This window comes from Antennarius striatus, chromosome 13 (genome assembly GCF_040054535.1).
Source record: "Antennarius striatus isolate MH-2024 chromosome 13, ASM4005453v1, whole genome shotgun sequence".
Classification (NCBI taxonomy): domain Eukaryota; kingdom Metazoa; phylum Chordata; class Actinopteri; order Lophiiformes; family Antennariidae; genus Antennarius; species Antennarius striatus.
The window spans coordinates 16,313,403-16,335,059 of NC_090788.1; the positions used below are offsets into that span (position 1 = coordinate 16,313,403).

Sequence of the window (21,657 nt, forward strand, 5' to 3'; positions counted from 1 at the left end):
AACCAAGAATGCAAACACACACACACACACACACACACACAAGAGTCGGTGTGTTTCCCGAATCAGCACGAACAAGACTCGTGTATAACATTATAATATGAACACTTTTATTAAAGGGATCACAGGTAGAAAAGGTCATCAGCAGTGCCAGAGACATCAGTCCTCCTCTATCAACAACTACTTCCATGAACCAACCACAGCCTCTCTGAGAAAGATGCAATATTTTTAAATCTGGCAAGAGATGAAAAATCAAGTTGACTCAAACTGTAATTATTTTAAAACAATATGCATACTATGGGACTGTGGTACTTTGCACACTGCAATATGAAGCACACCAATGCATCTCAGCGCAGCCGTTTTGTACTGTGGCGGAGGCTTAGCCTAGAAAACTGAAGTGTTTATCAAGAGGGACGCTGCCGCTGACGATTAAAGACATTCCATTGCGTTTTTGACGATATATTCATTCTACTGAAATAGCTGCGTGCACTCGGAATTATTATACATATGAACACAGTGGGAAGTCAGTTGGTTAGCATCTTCTGCTGATAGCGCTAGACATTTCAACTCTACAACACTGAAAATGTCTTAGTAAGTGGCGATACTGTCAGAGCGTTAGCGGTCAGGTGGCAAACATCATCACTCCATGTCAAAAATGAAATACTTACTGAACCTCTAACATTTAAGATACAAGAGACTCCATCTAGGGTCAACGTTTTGAAGAATGACCCTCAGACAGTGAAATAGGACGCTTGCTCAGCTCAGCTAAGTACTTGTTTTACTTGTAAGGTCCTGTCATTAAAATTACTTTTTTTTTTTAAAATGTGAACAGACTTCTGCCCTGCAACAGGACGCAGAAGAAATCATTTAAAAAACAAAAAACAATTGCCTCACGTTTAGCAGATCAAGTTCAGATAGGTCAAGATTGGAAGTCAACAATACATTAGAGGCTATCTACAGCCGGCAAAGCACAGTCAGATGATCACAACACAGTGAGTGATGGGAGACAGACACCGAGCAGAGATTCATGTTTCACAACCCAAATGAAATGAAGGTCTCCCCTTGAAGAAGTTTCTAGCTCCATCCCTCACACGAGCCATCACGTTGGCGTGTCTAGGCAATCAAAAATGTTCTATTTTGACAGACGTCCCAGAAAGATTGAATTCAAAGTCACTTGACTTCTGTTCAGGGATTGAAGATGTTTCTCGTTTTCTGACTGCTGGAAGTTTCAAATATTTAAACTCTTGTGAGGTCAAAAGTTGACTCACTGGTTATTATGGGTCATTACCATCGCTGAAGACACTAGCGGTTTGTGTGTAATGGGACGTCATGCTAGATGTTAGCGTTATTATATCTCACTTGATTCCCAGTTTGAATGGTTAATAAATGTTCTGGCAAACCTGTGTTTTTCAACATCTCAGAAAATTGACTTTTCAAGTGAAAATAATAAATGTAACAAAGAACATAACGTTATTCTAGGAAACCACTTGTGTTTGGTGACGGTAACAACCCATAACAGGGGTTTTGTGTCAACTGTGACTGTAATGATGTTAAATGTGCAAGCAATGTCACAATAGAAATATCTGTATTGCCCATTTCCAACATTTCCAAACCACGAAAAGAAGTCGAGTTGTTGCAGAATCAAAATTGGATAATTATCATGACAATCTATACCAACATTTCAATAAATGTTAAAGATTGTGCTAAGAATCAAAACAAAAAAAGTAGCAGACTTCATTTAATTTGAAGTGTTTCATATAAAAATGACATTTGTTGATTGCCTAGGCAAGATCCTTTTTCAGCAGCTCCTCTCAAAAACCAAACAGAATGCTGGAAAAGCGACTTAGAATCTACCTCGGCAAACGGAACATTGATGCAAATAAAAACCGACCGCAAAAATAAAAATAGAACAGCTTGTCTTTGTAGGTCCATATCCTATATGTAACTGCTGTCAGACATTTCAGGGTTGTTGTTTTTTTTTGACATTGTACTGCTTTTTTGTAGGTTATATACAGTGTGAATCTGAATATACAAAATACTATGCAGTCGCAGCTGGAGGTGGAACATTAGGTTGAGATGGGCAGACAAGAGGACAGGAGGAGGGGAGGGAGCTGCAATGAACTACTGAGACCGAGGAAATGAAGTAAATGAAGGTTTAATTACCAGAACTTCCTTGAAAAGAACTTATGAATGGTCAGGCAGCTAAATGAGTGATTTTCAACTACTGGTCAACAGAAAACGGAAGGGTTTATCCAAATGAAGAAGCAGTACAAAGTATAGAGCTAAGTAGGGGCGGGGGGTATGGTAACACCCCCTGCTTATCCTATCGGTCCATTTCATCCAGCAGAGGCGTGGCATCGCCAGCAATGGACATTGGCGTGCTTTCGATCATGGGACTGGGCGACGGTCTGGGCGTCATCCTTTGGCCTTTCTTCCGGCCTTGCGCCTCTTTCTCCCTCAGCCACTGCTCCGCCATCTTCCCCCAGTCCACCGCAGAGCTGCTGCTGCCACTGGGCCTGCAGGGAGGGGGCGAGAGAAGGGCCGGCATTGGTGCAAATACAGTGATGGGAAAAAATATGGAGCAAAAGGCGGGGCTGCAGTTTGCATTGTTTGTGGCGCCATCTAGTGGCAGAAAAAGTGCACTAGACAGTATGAAGGTGCACCGGACACCTTCATACTGTCCAGTGCACCCACACGCACCCACACACGCACACACTTACTTTTGCTGCTGCTGAGGCGTCCGTCCTCTGGATGAAGTGGAGGACGATGGCGTACCCGACGAGTGGCCACTGTGGTTGTTGCTGTGATGGCCGTGGTGGCTGTGGTGCGACACGTGGCTTCCATTTGGGTGGGCGTGTGAATGAGAGTGCGAGGACTGAGGGGTGGAGCCGGGGTACTGTGGCGTGCCCAGAGCCTGCTGGCTCGGCGTGGTGTAGGAGTAGCTGGGCGTCATTAAGGGCGTCGCCATGGGCTGCTGGGGCGTAGCAAAAACCTGCAAAGAAGGCAGGAACTGGTAAGGAGGGTGTCTCAGGATTACTGGAGAGATGGCAAAATAGTCTGCTGCTGTTTGTGAGGTCTGATGTAATCCCAATGTTGTCATGAATTATTTTCTTTCCTTATTTTTATATAGCATATAAATATTGCTTTGTATATGTGACATATGCAATGACAATAAATTTGAATCTAATCTAATTTAAATATACTATATAATTATTTAAAGAAACACCGGAATTGATCAATGTTAAATGAATGTTTGTTATCTTCTTGAAAAAATTCTTTCAATTCCAATTGCAAGGTTTAACATATTTTTATAAGTGTATAAATGAGTGCGCCTACAGAAAAACAAAATATCACCATATAGCAGTTTCATAAAGCTGCTTTCTAACAGAGCATAAACAATTCTTATTAAAAATGAAGAAAAACCATGAAGAACAATTTTAATGTGACTTGGGTTGAAATGTTTTTGTTAAATTCAGATTTCCTGAAAAAAGAAAACACCCCGCATAATCTGATCTTTACTAAATTTTCATATTATAGTCACAAAATCTGATGCGTCTGAATCTCATATTCTTAACTGGGTCCCGGTTTGTACAAACTAATCTGAGGAGACACCATCATCTCCAAAAAAGCCTCGTTCCTTCTCGAGTGGTTTCCAGCATTAAAGGTTACACTCACGTGATAAGCAGAGGAGCTCCCTCCTCCTCCTCCCGTGCTGCCGCCATAGCCATACTGGCTGGAGCCCCACTGCGCGGGGGTGGTGTTGGGGTTCTGGCCCTGTCCTGTGACGGCTGCGATGGCACTGAACATCTGAGAGGTCATGTTGCGTGGGAGGGCGTTGACAGCCCGCGTCAAGTCTAGGCAGGAAAAAATACAGAAGTAGTCAAATTTGCTCCAAATCCAGACATGAAAATGAAAACATCGATTAGAGAAAGAGACGGGGGTGGGGGGCTGCTTCACCTGCAATGTTGATATTGGCAGGGGTGGCATTCAGTGATGCAGGTGTCCGTGTGCGGCTGCTGTTGGTGGGAGTGATGCCTTTGAAAGAGAAAAAAACGTTGCATAAAAACATTTCCTCCATCATAACAGACACGATGTGCAGCAGGTTTTGCTGTTTCATACCTGGGACGGGTTCTTGGTAATGGTCCTTAAACCAACGGAACAGTCCGTTCACTGTAGGAAATATCTGTGACCGATAGCGGAAGCCATCCGGCGTGATGGTGACGTACTCAATGCTAAAAAATACAAAAGGAAAACGACAGTGTGATTACACAGTAGAGCAGCACACAAACGAGAAAGGTCAAGAGGTGAGAAAATTTTGACAAAAAAATATTAATGCAACATTCAGGTTAGCAAATCTGACTCCAGGCTTTGGATTCCACCATGTGTCAATTAAAAAGAAAATGAGTTAAAAAAATTAAAAAATAAAAAATAAAATATATATATAAAATCTTGAGTAACACAATAATATCACATTTCATGAACTGCAAAAAATAAATAAATAATACAAATGGAAAGCATTTTTTTTGTATTATTGTAAAATAACTTAACATCAACTATGTGTAAAAAACCAAGTTCCATTCACATTTCACAAAGGTTCAATGAAATCTGTCGCTGAAACCATTCTAACAATGATCCAGTGCTGAAGGCCTTTCTACTTAGAAGTTGAGCGACGTAATTAATTGAAACATCCTTCAACTCACCGTGGTTTTCCACGAGGTTGGTAGCCCAGTATGAATTTTCCTGGCAGCTCTTTACACGCCGAAATAAAATAAGGGATAAAAGTAGGTTTCTCCCTCTTTGTCCTAATCAATAACTCTTCCATTTTCTGATCGGAGAGAAAAGAAGACAAATGGATAGTGAGAGGTGAAACTCTTGGTAATGATGGGTTGTAGAATAAAAAAAGGAGACAATGCCAACAAATGACTCTGGACAGCAAACCAGTCTATACCTCCTTGAGTCCCCCACTGCACTCCTGGAAGTACTTGTGCCCCAGGAGGTCACGGGCAAACGACGCCATTGGCTGAATGTATCGAGCAGTGATTTCATCCAGATCTTCAAACTCCTGCAGAAGATAACTTTTTTTATCACATGGACACTTTGATAATTCACGACACATTTACTGCCGGTGACATCATCAATCACACGTTCCTGCTAAACAACACAGACAGCAGCTAACCTCATTATTGATCCAGAGGGTGTGTCCTAAGCTGAATGCGTTTTCTTTGCCTTCCTCTCTGACGTCCACATGTTGGTAGATTCCATCAGCCACCTGCAAAATATGTGTGAACTTTTCACTCATTTTGTGGTTTTATTTTACCTTCCACCCTGTCTTCTTTCAAACCCAACACTATAAATCTTGATTCATAACTAATTCATGCAGTTATATAAATGTACCCTATAAATGTCACCCTGCTGCGTACCCATGTTTCTTACCTTCCAGGTGACGGTCAGGTGGTTCTCCCCTTTACTGCTGGGCCTGATGATCAAGTCACCCTGGTCCAGAGTCTCCATCATCTTCTCTGCCTGGTTGAAACTGATATTGTGGAAGTTGGGGTGGGCTATCACACGCTTTATGTATGCTGGAGAGACAGAAAGAAAATAAAGAACAGGTAAATGTACAGTTTAATTAGTTTTTCTGGTTCAGACAACCTTAATCTGATTTACTTACGCGTTCGTTGTTGTTTCTTCTTGAGTTCTTCCTCCAGTTTATGGTCTTCAGATTCTGTGTCAAAGTCATAATAGCTGTCTTTTGGGAGCTTCCACTCATTGGCCTTGTCCATCAAATCTGAAGTGCGGCACGTGAGGTCGACGCTGAACTTCTCAATGTCAATTTTCATGATGCGGCAGTGAACCGTCATCCCAACCTGGAGGGGGGAAGGGGTAACAATCAAGTGTCACTAATGAATTAACAGAAATGTTTAACCTGAGTGACATTTATCAGCATCGAGTCAAGTAAATGGTACCAGCTGGAAAGTGGACATTTACATTTCTGTGGATGAGTTCACCAAACCAAAAAGCCACCATCATCTCACCTTGACTCTCTCCTCAGGATGTTTGACCACTTTGTCACTGAGAAACTTGGTGGGAATAAATCCCTGGACACCATTATCCAATCGGGATCGCACCCCGATGGCCTGACCCGGACACGAACCGCTATCAAAATGATTCCACACCTTATAGAAAACAAAAGCATATTATTTACAAGTGTCAGACAGCTTGTAACATCGGGCCGACAAAAAAAAGCCACGGAAGGCGTCTGGTACCTCGCTTAGCTCAGGAAAGTTGTCCTGCTGGCAGAAGGGACACTGCCACAGCCCCGTGGCGTCGTTGCGGATGGCCTGGTCGTAGCTCTCTCCCTGAGGCCGCCGGTGAGCGATACCAGTCACGACACTGGTGATCAGCTTACCTGCAACAAAATGAGCCACATTCATCACCCGCACCAATTCAAGCAATTCTTCCCCTATTGATGCTTCCAAGTTATATGCTGTGGCTATTGCACCACAACTCACTCTCCGTCTCTCGGTTAATATACCGGTACATATGTGCGATGTGTGTGTGGTTTATATAGAAAAATAAACATGCATGATGTGGTGCAATATATCTTACCAATATAAAAAGTCTCTGGAGTCTCCTTGGTGAGCAGGTTGAAGACCTCTTCAGTGTTGGGGACTCTGTAGGGAACTCTAAGGTCTTTATACCTGCAACTCAGCTCTGCACGGATATCATACAGAGTGATTCCTTTGTTGCCGTAACCCTAAAGAGATGAAATAAATGATGAATCTTGAGTATATGTGACACATGGATGAAATCTGTGACTTCATGGGCTTCAGTCTGGACTCATTCCATTGTGTATTCTGCATAGTACAACATTTTTTTTCCACATAGACTGACCTGTCTTTCAAGCTCTTCAGCGAAGGCATCCAAATCCAGATCTTTGAGACGTTCCGGATTTTCCAAGATCTCCTCCAGAGCTCCAGCCGGATTGGCATCCTCTGCAGACTCGTCATACTCAAGGGCGTCCACGGCCATCTTACGAGCCCACTCATACGTCTCAGGATGAACACGAGATCCGTCCAAGACCTCGATGTAGGAGTCAGTACTGTGTGGCAAGTTTAACAGAAGGGAAACACATGAGATAATCCCACAACAGGATAAATACCACACATGTACATATCAAGCAAAAATATTATGACTTTTATTTAAGCTGGTGGGCAGACTGAACCTTCAAACAGTTATATGTATATTTACATGTTTCTGCTATGGCCATAACAGCATAGCTGTTTTACAGGTGCCTTTAACCATTTGTTAAGAGCATTTGAAAGCAGCCTGGCATGTATTACTATCACCTTCTGGCAGTAGTACTGCATTACAAAGCAACAGGACTGCATTATAAAGCAGTTTTTCCTTGTTTTTCCTTGTTAAATCAAGGAAAAACCTTTTTAATGTCTGTAATATTATTTGAGAATCAATGCAATGCACATCCCTATCAAATGCTTGGACTATAGGAAACAGATCTCAGCAAGTTACCAACCTGTCCCCAAGAGACGCAGTATCGATCTTGATGAAACCAGCACAGTTGATAAAAACTTTGGGTCCCATGTGACACATAGTCACCAGCTGGGTTCTGTTTTCCAGTCGTGTGTTGTTCTGCTTCAGAATCTACAATAATACAACAAACACAACCGTTATTGGTTCAGCAGATAGCACAGTTGTTTTTAGAATATAAGAGGAACTAAACAACAGCTTGCCTTGAGCAAGTGGGAGCCCTTCCTTGGTCCCAGGCCACAGACATATTGAACAAGGCTCTGGGTGTGAGGATGGGCAATGGCCTTGTTCACATCCACTCCAACCTCATTGACACGATTGATGAATTCACAGTAAAGAGCAGAGAGCAAATCTTCCTTCACCACATGCTCCTACGAAACAAGGCGAAGAACAAAAAGATGTCATTCGTACTTTTTAGTAGAGTAACAACTGCTTAAATACCAACAACGTCAAGCATTAATAATTGATACTGATATTCAAGGGTAACCAGAAGTGTTTAGTCACATTTTGTCATCTGAATATTTCATTATCTGATACATGAGAAACACCTGACTTTAACCTAAAATTGCAAACAGCTTGTGATAACTAACAGCTAGAGAGAACACAAACAACATAAGCATGACAAGAAATATTAGCTGAGTAGAAATAAATAAAAACCACACGAAGTGACAATCGTTTCAAAACAGGAAAATAATGAATCAGTCACATGTTGCATAAAACATGGCTTTGAGATTATACACACACACACACACACACACACACACACACACACACACACACACACACACACACACACACACACACACACACACACACAACAAAACAAAACATGCAAACAGTGTGGTCAAAATGTGGACGGACATACAACAAACTTTTCTTCAGTCTCACCTGTAGGGGGTGGAGTTTGAGACAGAGAATATCGTCATCAGTGCTGCAGACTTGAGCGTACTCCATCAGGGGATCCTGGATTTTTCTTGCTATTGACACAGCTTGTCGTAACAAAGGAGGGTAATCCCTAAAATCGGCCTGCATGTACAGAAAGCAGAGAGTCCAGGAAAAATAAGAAGCAACAAAAAAATTGTATGACATCTATAATTGTTGTGATTAACAATGTTGTCGATTAATGGTGAAACCACAATGATCCATAGATCTGTGTTGAAATAAAAGTCAGCTGGATTTTTTCTGAACAGTTTGGATGAGAAGGAAAAATATCTTCAAGCTTTTCTAATAAGTCCATTTACTTTTGTCAGGATTCAGTCAAATTATGTATGAGTGAGTGATATAGATCCGTTTTACCTCAGACTTCCTGCTGTTCATGTAGAGTGTGGCCAGTTCATTATCAATAAGTTCCACTCCAATGGTGGGCAGAGAAGACTCCTGTTCAAGCTCACTGATAGTTCTCTTGATGTCCTCCATGATCATTTGGGCATCTCTGTACACAGGAGATTAACTCAACATTAACTCAAATAGAACTGAATGCTGTTTGAAATGCTTACAAACAATATTTACATCACATTCTGAAAGACAGGAATCATCACCTGTTTTCCCCGGCGACAGCTACAACATGAGGTTTCTTGCCGGTCAGAAACCTCTTGAGATTTTCAATGTCGTGGGCCTGAGAATGACACGCAGAAATACACGAGTCATCATCTGGAACACACCTTTTTTAGAAAAGAAATTCAATCAATGTTGTTCCGATCAAGTACCTTCTTCTCTCTCTCATCCTCTCTAAAGGCATTCCTCCTCTTCATGAAGTAAGGTAAACGCAAGAAGTCAATGACCTCTCCTTCTCCATTGATCAGAGCACAGAAGACAGGCGTGTCTCTGTAAGAAATAAAGTGTGTGAGTAAGAAAATGTGTTGCTATAAAAATGTATAATTTCATTTTGCAAATCTTTTTACTGATAAATCTGAGGAAAAAAGTAAAAACAATGTTGGACACATACCTGCTGGGTGCATACGCTACACCCAAAACCCGAATGCCTTTGCCTTGATTCTCATCCATCAGATCATCATCTTCCTCAACCAGCTGATCAGGTCTGTAAGGAGCCACCTTAAGCCAGTTATACAATCGACGACAGCAGGACTGCAAGAAAAATAAATGAGATCAATATAGGTCGTACAATCAACATGTGTGCATTGCTTAGATTTAAGTAATATTTTATATTGTCAGTTTAATTAGTAGCCATAATTAATAAAAGAAATCAAACAGATGGAAATCAAACAGAAATCAAATTACCCTGACAATGCTCTCTTTGGCCTCAGCGATCAATTTACTCTTGAGTTCCTTGGCCATCTGAGGGTAGAGGAACTGAGTGAGAGACCTCTCGATGGCTAACGTTCGCTGTCTGTTCCACTCCTGCACTTGGTGACTGAACTCATCCCTGTAGTAGAACTGTTTGATCTCATCGAAGTACGTCTGGTCGCCAGCATATCTGACAAGAAGCAGAAACAGATTACTTATAATTAAGTAACACAGACTCAAAGGAACCCACCCCATGTTCTACTGAAAAGGATGCAAGCATGTGGACAAATAGGCTCCCTCTATCCTACTTACCGGCACCCTATTACCCCTAAATATCAGCTACTATTCCATACTGATGCTAAAAATAAATGGTATTGTGTTTTCCAAAGACTGAGCAAGGGTGAAAGGACTAATAAGATTTGCTGTGCTTGTATATTAATGTTTCTTCTTTTAATCTAGTAATCTGTTCTCCCAAAACTGCGCAGAAAAAATATCTGGACTGAAAAGCTTTTTATTCTACTCTGATCAGACAAACCGATCTTCCGAACACATTTTGTCACCTTTTTTGTCTGCTCACTAAAGGTTTCAGTGTACCCACCCTTTGACTCCGATAAGGTCTATGCAGATATCAATGGTAAGCAGCCCCTCATCCTCTGCCAAGCACATCTTCAAGAACTGATCCCCATTCAACTCTTTAACTGGTTTGTTCTTGAGATACTTGAAGGAGTGGGCGAAATGAGCTTCATCTATCTCCTACAGAAAATAAGCAAAGCGACAAGGTGAGACGGAACCTCTGAGCACTCAGGTTCAAAATGACTTCCTACTGTGTGTACATACCTTTTTACCCTTCTTTGTAGGCTTGATGTTGATCTTGGCTCTCTCCTGAAAAGTCTGTCGGAGAACATGTCTGACGAGGGGTTCACGAGCAATCTGCATGGCCACCATGTACCTGGTTCCCTCCAGCACTGCCTCTGGAGCAGAGAACTGACTGCAAACATAATCTTTGGCCAGCTCAACAGGCTCGGCAGGGAACTGCTCTGTCTCGTGACGCTGGTAACTGTCTCTGAGATTTTCTCCAAATTGCTCTGGAGTCAGCCCAAACTTTTTAGCCAAGCCATCTGTAATATGACACGAGAAGAAAAGAAGTTAAAGTGCTACAAATATCTTAATAACATCCTTGAACACACCGTCATGTGTAAGATAATTAATGAGACGCACCAAGTCCCACGCTCTGGCAGATGCTGTACATATCTCTGCGAGAGGCCAGTTTAAGGTCAGGTCCTTTCTGTTCTTCTTCTTGTTCTACCTCCAGTTCCTCCTCCTCACCTAAAGAAGAGCCAATAAAAATTAGTCATAAAAGAAGAAAACATGTGAACAAACCAGTATATTCAATGAGGATCAAACAATTCTACAGCATCCTTCTATCATCTACTGGAATAGATCTGCTTACCATTCTCTGACACTTCTTTGATTTTCTTGAGTCTCTTCTTGTTGGCTTTGGCAGCATTTTGCATCTTAGGGATGTCTCGTCCATAGTAGAGCAAAAAGTGGTTGTACACATCCCCAAGCTCTTCTAGAGTCTGCACATCTTTCAGCCTGCAGAATATAAATATTGGTTTGGGTGGGACTGAGAAAGACCTGAGAGGATTTTTATACAGCTTCATATAATGTGAATGTACAGTGGTATCACATTTGTGCAATGTTTAATTCTTCAGTACAGTAATAATGACATATTTTCAACAGACGCCTTATGCTAGTATTGAAACATACCTCTCCATGTCAGCTGTGTCTAGAGGGCGGATGCCATCAGCTAAAGGTTTGTCAGGGTCAGCTGAGATCTGCTCAAACTGATATGACTGCATCTTCTGAAACAGACGTGTCAGATTCTGCTTTCGGGTCTTGAGTTGAGTCCACTGTCAGGCGTAAGATGAAAATTCATAAGAATCAGTCAAGTTTATGAAAGCACAGGACTGATAAAATTTAAAATAATGTAAGAACAGAAAGTATTTATAAATGTGAATTTAAAGGCATTTAATTGTCCTGTCATCGCTTCATTTAGAGCAACACCAACATACCTTTTCATCCCATTGCCACACCTTCCACAGGTCATTGATGTTCAGCTCTGGTTCCACATATTCTTTCCTGTAGAAAGCTATGAAAGGAACCTAAGAAACAAAATATGAAGAAAAGTTGATTACAACATTGTCAGAAAAAAATAATGCCTTTCACTTTTGGACAGATTAACCTCAAATAAAGGAAACAGATGAAGGGAAGTTATCATATGGATAAGGTTGGTGAAATGCACCTCAAACTGTTGATTCCTCATGAAGTTGAGGGCCTCTTTAATCTTGGCAATCGTGCTGGGGCCTTTTCGACTGAAGTTCGTGGTTGTCCCCCTGTCTAGATAATCTGTACTCTCCTGTTAAGAGCACAGAAAATACATAGTTAAGATTTGGATCATCTTAGGAATCCAAGCCAGGTATCATTCCTGAAAATCCACACAATTCATACATGTTTTTTGCTTTATCCCGAATGTCTATGGTTCATAGTTCATACCTGCATGGAGATAGTAAGAGTGGAGAACCCATGTCTAAAGATCCATTCTGCTTCCTCTTCCAGTTCATCATCCTCTGATGGCTTAATAGGGATGGAACGTAACTATAAGACAGAGAAGAGATTCAGGAAGGTGTTGAAAGAAACCCCAGGAAAACATTTGTTTCTGTTTGAGGCTTTAACAACGCATCAATACTGGTAACACGAATCATAAAACACTGACAAACACACATACACACCTGGAAACGCTCAGGCATATCTGTAGTACGGATCTCATTGTCTTGGTCGGTCATGTGACTACTTTCCAGCTCACTGGGCTCATAAATCTCAAAGATGCTCTTCCTCCCTTGTCTTCGTTTAGTCTGCTTCTTTGGTCTGTCCCACCCCTCTTCATCTTGATCCTCTTCCTCCTCCTCACCCTGGTCATAAGCGTCAGCGTCAAAGTCAGCAAAGTCAAAGTCGCCACCGAAGATTTCTTGGGCTTCCTGAAGGGCTCTGTGGGGAAAAAAAGCAGGGATTATGGTCTTAATCAACTCACCTTTTACCACATTACATTAACATTCTACTTTTCATTTCAGTTTCATACAAATGATACATTTAAAACATTGATAATTCTAGATGTTCTGTATAAAACGCAACACTCACGCGTCTGTGTATCCTGAGAACTTCTTGCCCTTCTTTTTGGTAATGGGCTGGCCATCATCATCGACAATAAAATCGTCTATATCTATGAGAAAAAGGACAAATTTATTTAACAAGTTACAAAATATGTCACATGGATTACATATTGAGTGTTCTTTATTTCTCTGCATTCTAGACACTCAAACAGTAAGCTCTAAAAATCTTTCTTTGCCTACCTGATTCTTCTTCTTCTCCTTCTTCATCATCATTTGCATGATGGAGGGGCTCATCAACAGCCTCGCCTTCCTCCAGTTCGCCCTCTGCATCACCATGAAATATCTCATCCGCAATCAAGTCCTTCTCATCGTCATCTTCTTCTTCATCGTCAAGTGTTTTGACACGGTCATATTTTTTCTTCTGTGACATGAGACAGGTACGCCATCATTAATGTGAAAAAATTTCAAACCACAGAAAAAGGTTAAAACTACAGTGATTCCATAGAGAGAGAAAAAAAGAAAAAGTCTTACCCTCCTTTTCACTTTAACGCCTAAGTTTTCCTCAATTAGATCAAGATCATCATCATCCAGATAGTCGTCATATTCTGCCAAGCAAAAGTGTATCGACTCAAAATAACTTTACAACATATTGCATATCTTACACAATAAAACAAAAGCTTTCGTAATTTCCTCTGCAAATCAAGTGGAGAGGTTAAACTGTTGAGGCTTTATTTGACAATGACTCAACCCTTCGTTTTACTTCTATCTGGCAGGCAGTGGAGCTCGTCGCGGTGACGGACTAGAAATCTGTGTAAATGTGAAAGGACTGGGGTGTGATGATGTGACACCAAAGACAGGACCTTGCTGTGATTCGTGCTTCAGTTGTTAGTGAGGCCCCGTCTACACGATAACGGATTTTTTTAAAAAACGGAACTTTTTAAAAACGCATCGAAAACGATTCCCGTCCACACGACAGCGTTTTAAAAAAAATCTCCGTCCACACGTAAACGCAGCAGTGCGTTTTCGAAGACTGCTATAAGCATACCAAACCATGTGGAGGCAGTATTGAGTCAAATTTTATCCAATGGGAATCCTCCGTGTTTTGTTGTCACAACACACGGGCCCATAAATATGACGTCACAGCGGTTTTCGTCGCAGGCAAGACGTCAGCGTTTTTAAAAAGTCGCGGATACGCCGTCCACACGACAACGCAGACCCAGCGTTTTTAAAAAAAATCCACCTCGGCCAGCGTTTTTAAAAAGGTGCGTTTTCGTTCCGGATATCTGCGTTGTCGTGTGGACGGAAGGCGTAAACGCAACAAAAAAGTTGCGTTTTTAAAATATCCGTTATCGTGTGGACGGGGCCTGAGTGTTCTCCACAGCAGGGGTCCAAGTGACTACAGAAATCTACTTAATCCCCAGACAATAACATTCTCATCTTTTAGGAAAACAAAATATCATGAGCTCTGATCTATTTTGCTTTATTTGCTTTTTGGATTTTGCCCACTGGGCTGAAATCCTTTGAGATGTTATCAAAGTTTGGAAATTGGCTCCTTGGTCACTTGTTTGGTCAGTTGGTTGCTTGGTTGGTTTTTTGTCAATAACCCAGAAAAACCCTGTAACCTTCTAACCCTGCTAGCATGGCATGTTTTGTGAAAGCTCTGCTTACACAAGATTAACATAAAGCAGGTTTGACAAACATGAAATATAAAACTGACATTTTTTTTCAGATGAGGTTAAGCAGCACTTCAGAATGAGGTTATAATTTAGTCATAAGACAAATCACTATGTTGTGAATAATATATGAAATTATTACATGGGTTGGGATCTTAATTTTGGTTTTGTGGATGGAACTGGATCCATGTTGGGTGTAAAAAGGGCTTCATCGTCCATACTTCAAGTCTTCTTGCTGCTACAGGACTATTATCCATTTACCAGATTAAATGTTACCAAACATCATTTGTAGGATGTGAAGCATTTACAACCTATCATGTCATTTTACCGAAAATACCTCAGAATTAATCCAAATCAATTCCTCAACGACAAGAAACAAATGATTGATAGCAGTGTACAAGATTTAAAATTACCTTCAAATTACCAATCACAAGTGTCAATGAGTAGTTCTGAAGAACAGCTCCAGAGTAGCCTTTTCCCTTGCAGTTAATTTAGCAAAGCACAATGCTTTATGCTATACTTTATACAAGGGCTGAAACTAAATAATCATACTAGACTAACTTACTGCGCTTTTTACGTCGATGCTTCACTTCCTCTTCCGAATCACTGCCCCCTCCACTCTCATTTCTTGGACTCTGTCTTTCATCATCTAAGTCTTCCTCTTCTTCCTCCTCTTCATCACCATCATCAATTAGTCCGCGTAAATTTCCTCGCTCATCTTGGTCCTCCGTGTTATCTTCTTCTTCGTCATCTGTTGAGACATGACATATCTTTCAACACATCATCTGAATTCACATAATAAGAAACAGGACGGTAGCGGTTACGGTTTCACAGTATGCCATCTTATAAAATTTGATGGGTACCATACTATGTATATTTTACTATAACGGTTTTAATGAAAAACAACTGATTCAACTGGACATATGATTTCCAGTCAGGTTGATCACAGAGTGAAACAAGAACCAATGCAGTCAGAGACTACAACATGAATAACTTGAATAAAGGATTATCTTATTTTATCTCATCTTATAAGTCCGTAAGACGCAAAAAATAGTTTTCGGTTATATACTTTTCTTCCCCCTAGGATTATAATTTATAAAAAATGATCCTGGGATTTAGATCTTGCCGTTAACGTTGTCTGGTGTTATGGTTGGCACCAACCCGTTTTTAGCATATGCTACCATACATTTTTTTATTGCATCAAAATTTTTTGACTTTGTGAGGAACTTCAAAGTAAACCAATTTTAGATTAAAAAAAATCACTTTTACTCAATAATGAAACGCTCTGAAAAAAAATAATGGACTTTGTGTTGTTAGGGTCAGTTTTAACCAAGTTATAATATAAGATTATAAAACAGTAAGTGCCAAAACTGAAATCAAAAAACATCAGCAATCTTTCTCCAGCCAAGTGAGCTGCTGCAAGTGCCATCAAGATGCCCCCTGAGATCACAGGGTCTGCTGTGACGAGATTAAGTGACATCAAGACATGATGTCATCTGTTAATGCCATCATCACAGACAAAAGTCAACCTTGCTATGACAAACCTCGAAAGAGAAATAATCCACAAGAATATGTGGAACGATATGGATGTGGAATACCTGGATGTCTACATCAGTGTTCTGCTCCTTGATGCTGGGCTTGCGCTAGCCATTTGCCTGGTCGCCATAGGCGTGTAAATTCCAGATTGGCTACAAAGTTTTTAGCATGTGTAGCCACAGTGGTGTTCTTATTTTTAAGAAAAAAAAGGCTAAAACTTACAACTTTTTTGGACTCGCGAAAATCTCCAGGCGATAAACTTTTTTTCTCGCTAGCGCTGCTATGCATGCCGATCGAAAATGCAGAAGCATGCCGACGGAAATAGCAAAAGTGACCCTAACGCGCCCGATCATTAAATATGCACTCGGGTCATGACCTCGTCCCGTCAAATGAAAAACAAAAAGATTCTATTTTATTGGTGAAGACGAGGTGAGGACGATCGATCGAAACAAATTAAGAATCCAGTGTCATTCTTGAACAACAAATGGTGAAAGCTGAGAGGGGGTAGGAGTGGTGACAGACCAATCAGAAGTTAAATGAAAGATATTATCAATACTATTTGTAGTCTTAGACGTTTGATCTCTATGACCCTGCAGGAATAACTAGTGCTGCATGTAAATGTGTATTTACCTCGCTTGCTATTCTTCATGCCTTTTTAAATTGAAATGAAAAATCATGTTATTGAATTAAAAAAAACAAAAAACAAACTAAACTATGGCATACCAATGGTGTAGGTGGTCAAAGTTTAAATGTCTTCTAGTCCAAGTAAAAATTGAGTAATACCAAGAATCAAATTTATTAAAATCAAAGTGTCTAAGTCAAAGTTAAAATATCTTCCAGTCCAAGTAAAACTTACAAGTAAACATTGAGTAGTATTTTGTATGACTGTATCTTCACATAGTGAATGCAAGTTTTCACTTGTTGAATCTCACATTTATTCCTGCATAAAGTAGGACAGAAATAAAGATAGTTCAGCTTGAACTGTTCACTTTAGTGTATTTTTGTAGGTAAACTGAACAGAAGATTTTGCCCTCAGAATGCACCAGAGTGCAGGAAAACAACCCCATTTTCTAAAAAATTTCCTGGGGGAGGCCCCCTGGAGCCCCCCGTGGGGGGTGCCCCCCCACACCCCTTCACGACGAGCGTTGGTCATCCCGCGCTGCGCCACTGTCTTGGACACAGAGTGTGGCTTTTTGTGGCTTGCTCAATTCTTTTACAATGAGCCACAGTGGCTTTGTCATACTAGCTCCTAGTGCAAGCCCAGTGATGGATTGTACAGATCCAGTAATGAGACTATTATAGTCTCTGGGACGCATCGACAGGAAGATATTATTTTCCAGGCCTCTTACTTCAGACCAGCCTGTGGTGCAAGAATCTTCAGATTTACACAAGCAAATATTCAGGCGGCATCCCTTAAAAAAATAAGTTTTAAGTGTAGTCCTCAATATGACTTTTGGACTGCAAGGGTCACAACCTGATTTTTTTTCTTCTTATCAGCTATGACTTTGGACAAGAGCTTCTCAGGAGGAACATCATCACGTTGGCCACATTAAAAAAACCATAAAACTGAACTACCCAATGAAATGCTGCAGATGAAGAACAGCGCTCTACTTTCCTCACAAAGTTTTTTTTTAGACACCACCACTGCTTTTTCATACCAAAAAGACAGTGGAATATGATACTGATGCCCCCTCCACAAAGTGACACAAAGCCCGCAATCATCCCTGACTATAACAAAGACAAAGGAGGGGTGGAGAAGCTGACTGCCACCTACAGTTGCCGGGGCGTGACCAGGAGAAGGCCTAGGAAAAGAAAAGAATCCTCAATGTGTCTGCATACAATGCATTGTGTTGTGGACCCACATTCACCAAGTGTGAAACTCAATAACAAAAAAACAACAAGTGGATGATGTTTCTTGAGATGAGCAGAAGTTCCCATGTCAAGACACACGATGAGCAAAGGGACCTAATTCCCTGAGACCTGGCCGCTGCAGCCTTGGTCGGACAGCTGGAAAGCTCACCAAGAAATCTATCCATGCCCACAGCAATAGAGCATCAGCACCCACCTCCCCCTCAGCACAGGCCCGCCTTAACATCAACCACAACAATCACAATCACAACCCCAGTGAGACCACAGGGTTCTAAAAGCAAGAGGTGTCAATTCTACTTCAGCAATTGTTACAGAAAGACAAACATATTTTGCTTCACCTGCAAGAAACAACTCTTTGAAGAACAGTGTGTCATTCTTTTACCACACATGCATCTAAAAGTTCAAATACACATGCATGATGTTGTACAGAGTTTTTGTGGAAGTTGTATTTGATTGCTGTTGGTTTGATTTACTTGATTAATTTTGTTTTAACTTGCAAATATACATTTTATTATATTTTATTATTATTTATTTCTAGTTTAGCTTTTTATTTGATATTTGTAATCTAAAATCTATTAAAAAAAACAACCTATTCTTTGCCTTTTTTCTTGAAGTAAAAATATATGGGTTGAAAGTGACCTGTAACACCATGGATATTACTACAGTTAATAACATTAAAATTAAAAACAACATTGAACATTCAAGAGATGTGTTAATACTTCTCAGTAATACTCAGGTAACAACTTTTTATACTTTTAAATCATTCTTCTGAGGTTCATTTGACAGGTTTTTTATTGAAAATGTACTGAAATTGTAAATATTTGTGTATATATATAATCTCTGAGTACTATATTGAAAATAGGAAGTATGCCGTCAAACGTAAGGCCCAGGGTGCCACAACAAAAATAATGAAACCAATCTTTTCATGGGTCATAAAGCCTAACTAGGTAAGAAACAAATTGGATGATGAATAATTGTTTGTATGGCATTTTATGGTTGATTTAAGAAATGGGTCAAAACCGATCTGTTACCTAAAGTGAGCCGACAGAGTGCAGTATCAAAATAATTGTCCTTACTAAGGAATCTGCCTCACCTCTAGTTAAACAATAAACACGGCTGCTAATACTACTTTTGGGTAAAAGAACAATGTGAATAATGAACAATTCAAATCTCACCATCTTCTTCCATAAACCTTTGGATCTTTTTGTTGGGCCTTGGGTCCTTCTCCTCAAACTCCTGGTCTGACTCCTCAGCTTCACTTTCAATAAAGTCAGACATGATTGCTGTTCCTGAGACAAAAAGACAACTTATTTTAGTAATCCATAGCTGTTTAAAATCCACTGGACGTTAAGAAAGTTTTGAAGACGTTTCTTCTCTCATCCAAGAGACTTCTTCAGTTCTGAAGGTGGCTGGTCATGTCCCAGCTTATTAAACCTGTGGGGTGTGGTCAGTGCTGTTCACATTCCAACGACCGTCGTCGAAACTCGTCTGGCACCTCAACGATTCTTGGTGCGGGTGTCAAAGGGGGTCGCGAAATGAGAGTTTCACCTTTGTATCCTAATGAGGGTCATTAGTATGAGACAGATCACCTGGGTCAATCTGCTGAGACAATGTTTTTGGGAGTATTGAAAGGAGATGATAGTAAATGGGAAAAAGGTGATGTCGCAGACCACCCCCCCTTTTCAGAGATGGCTTGTCCACTTTGACGTGGATGGCCTCTTTCACTCCTCTCTCAAACCATTTATCTTCCCTGTCCAAGATCTGAACACCGGTGTCCTGAAATGAGAGTCCATCTTCCTTGAGGTGAAGGAAGAGATACGAAACGTCTTCAAGAACTTTCTTAACGTCCAGTGGATTGACTTAAACAGCTTACCTGGATAACTGAGAACCTACACAGACATCTTATTTTAGTAAATAGTCACTGCGTGATCAAAACGTGTTTGTTTTTTTACAGAGGAAAGACATATGGAAAAATTAAATGAATAAGTTGTCAACACGAATAAGAAGTGAACAATGGATTTCCAAATACCAGTGGTGCCTACTGCCAATGCAGTAGACAGTATTTTGGTTCGCAATACCAGTTCACGTTATTAGCTTTTTTTTTTACATTAACTTTGTCGCAATGCAACACATTCACAAAAACTATTTTGCTGGGAGCTCCCAAAGTGATGTATTCTCTAGATGATGATCGATCTCTGAACTGACGTTCAGGATGTGGCTTATGCTAGCTTTAGCTTCAGTATCCAAGTGAGGTAGCTAATCCAAATTCGGCTAATACAAGTAACCGATGCTAGCTAGCTCACATATGGTTCTCATGAAATAATTGTCCACGACATTCCTTTATCTTACAATGAGAGCAAACGAAAATTCACTTTTGTAGGAATAGACACATGCAACTGGGCCAGTGTCGCACTCTAGCATTAGCCATATCTACGACGCGCAGCATTGTCGTTAGCTTACTAACAAGTCCTAGCTCAATAGCACAGTCGAAAGATCGAAAACAACCACGATTAAACTGGACTTACACGTCTTGTTACCGTCGTATATTCTGTAAATATTTACAGTAACATGATTGTGTTGTTTTGTGTTTCGATGTTGTTGAGGAAAAAAATGGCCGACGACGACTGGAGTCACGTGATCACGTTCTGGTCGTAATATTTCAGATAACGTCACATTTCCCATAATTCTTACGTCGCGGCCGCCATTGCGACGCCGGGACATCGTTCTCAACATGGCGTTCTGAGCGAGGAGTGCTGTAAGGGAAAGTTTTTTCCGAGGACTTTTCTTGTTGAATAATTTGCCGAGTATCGGAAAACTCTTCTGTCCTCTTATTGAAATAATAATCCAGATAGCTCTTCAACCGAGAAACAAAACGGCTAATGCAAATTTGCACAGACCTTATCTATGACGTATGGCTGCTCGGGCGCTGCTGTACAAGTTGTGTGTTAATAGTAACTGTAGTAACTCATTAAATTATACCGATTTTTATGTTTTTACACCTGCACTTAAGTTCCTTCGGGTCATTTCAATCATAAGTTATTAATACAAAAAAAAAAGCATCGTTTCGACACTGACGTCCCAATGTGCAATAAACTGACCGGTATTTGACACTATTTTCAACCTATGTTGTGTTTTGTTGTACAGTAATTTCATTGTGTTCTTATCTTAATTCTTTTCCGTTCAGTGTATATACTGTACTGCGGTTCCGGGTTTTTATCCTGTTTTGTTTTCCACTCGTATTTATTTATTGGGAGTTCAGCTAAGGCTTCTTCTCATGTTCCGATGCTTCGGTGGCGCCCCTCATCCAGATAAACCTCTAACGCCCAAGTTAGCTTTAGCAACTGCTACTGTTGAATAGGAGTAGGAGATGCTGCCGGACTGGTTCTCCCGGACACTCGGCGGATTTACACCAGAGATGCCCTGTTACAGCTCGGACTTAACCCATATTAAAGCATTGACAAGGACTCGTTCTCTGAGAAAATAGTCCGAAGGGGAGTATTTTCTCTCCACTCTCCAAAACACAAGTAACTAGAAGGGAAAGAGTGGAATTGGAGCCAGACTGAAGCGGGAGACATTTAAACATCGGTCGCTGCCTCCCGTGATTCTATTAGAGTGCACAGGGA

At 40.7% G+C, this 21,657-nt stretch overlaps 1 protein-coding gene across 1 annotated transcript; it reads right to left on the minus strand.

Annotated features, from left to right (window-relative positions):
- Window positions 1–85: 85 nt before the first annotated feature.
- On the minus strand, window positions 86–20,669 carry supt6h (SPT6 homolog, histone chaperone and transcription elongation factor). Its single transcript, XM_068330725.1, has 37 exons — window positions 20,560–20,669; window positions 19,210–19,323; window positions 15,195–15,380; window positions 13,488–13,561; window positions 13,197–13,377; window positions 12,985–13,066; window positions 12,579–12,834; window positions 12,343–12,444; window positions 12,092–12,205; window positions 11,862–11,951; window positions 11,557–11,699; window positions 11,237–11,382; window positions 11,005–11,112; window positions 10,624–10,904; window positions 10,385–10,539; window positions 9,781–9,976; window positions 9,488–9,627; window positions 9,249–9,366; window positions 9,081–9,157; window positions 8,839–8,974; window positions 8,431–8,568; window positions 7,746–7,913; window positions 7,529–7,656; window positions 6,889–7,096; window positions 6,604–6,751; window positions 6,261–6,403; window positions 6,030–6,170; window positions 5,666–5,861; window positions 5,431–5,576; window positions 5,174–5,266; window positions 4,946–5,059; window positions 4,698–4,822; window positions 4,117–4,229; window positions 3,955–4,032; window positions 3,673–3,851; window positions 2,718–2,989; window positions 86–2,513 (listed from the first exon to the last, which is right to left on the minus strand). The coding sequence occupies exons 2-37, from the start codon at window positions 19,310–19,312 to the stop codon at window positions 2,321–2,323; spliced, it is 5,271 nt and encodes a 1,756-aa protein (XP_068186826.1). The 5' UTR covers window positions 19,313–19,323; window positions 20,560–20,669; the 3' UTR covers window positions 86–2,320.
- Between the last annotated feature and the right edge of the window lie 988 nt (window positions 20,670–21,657).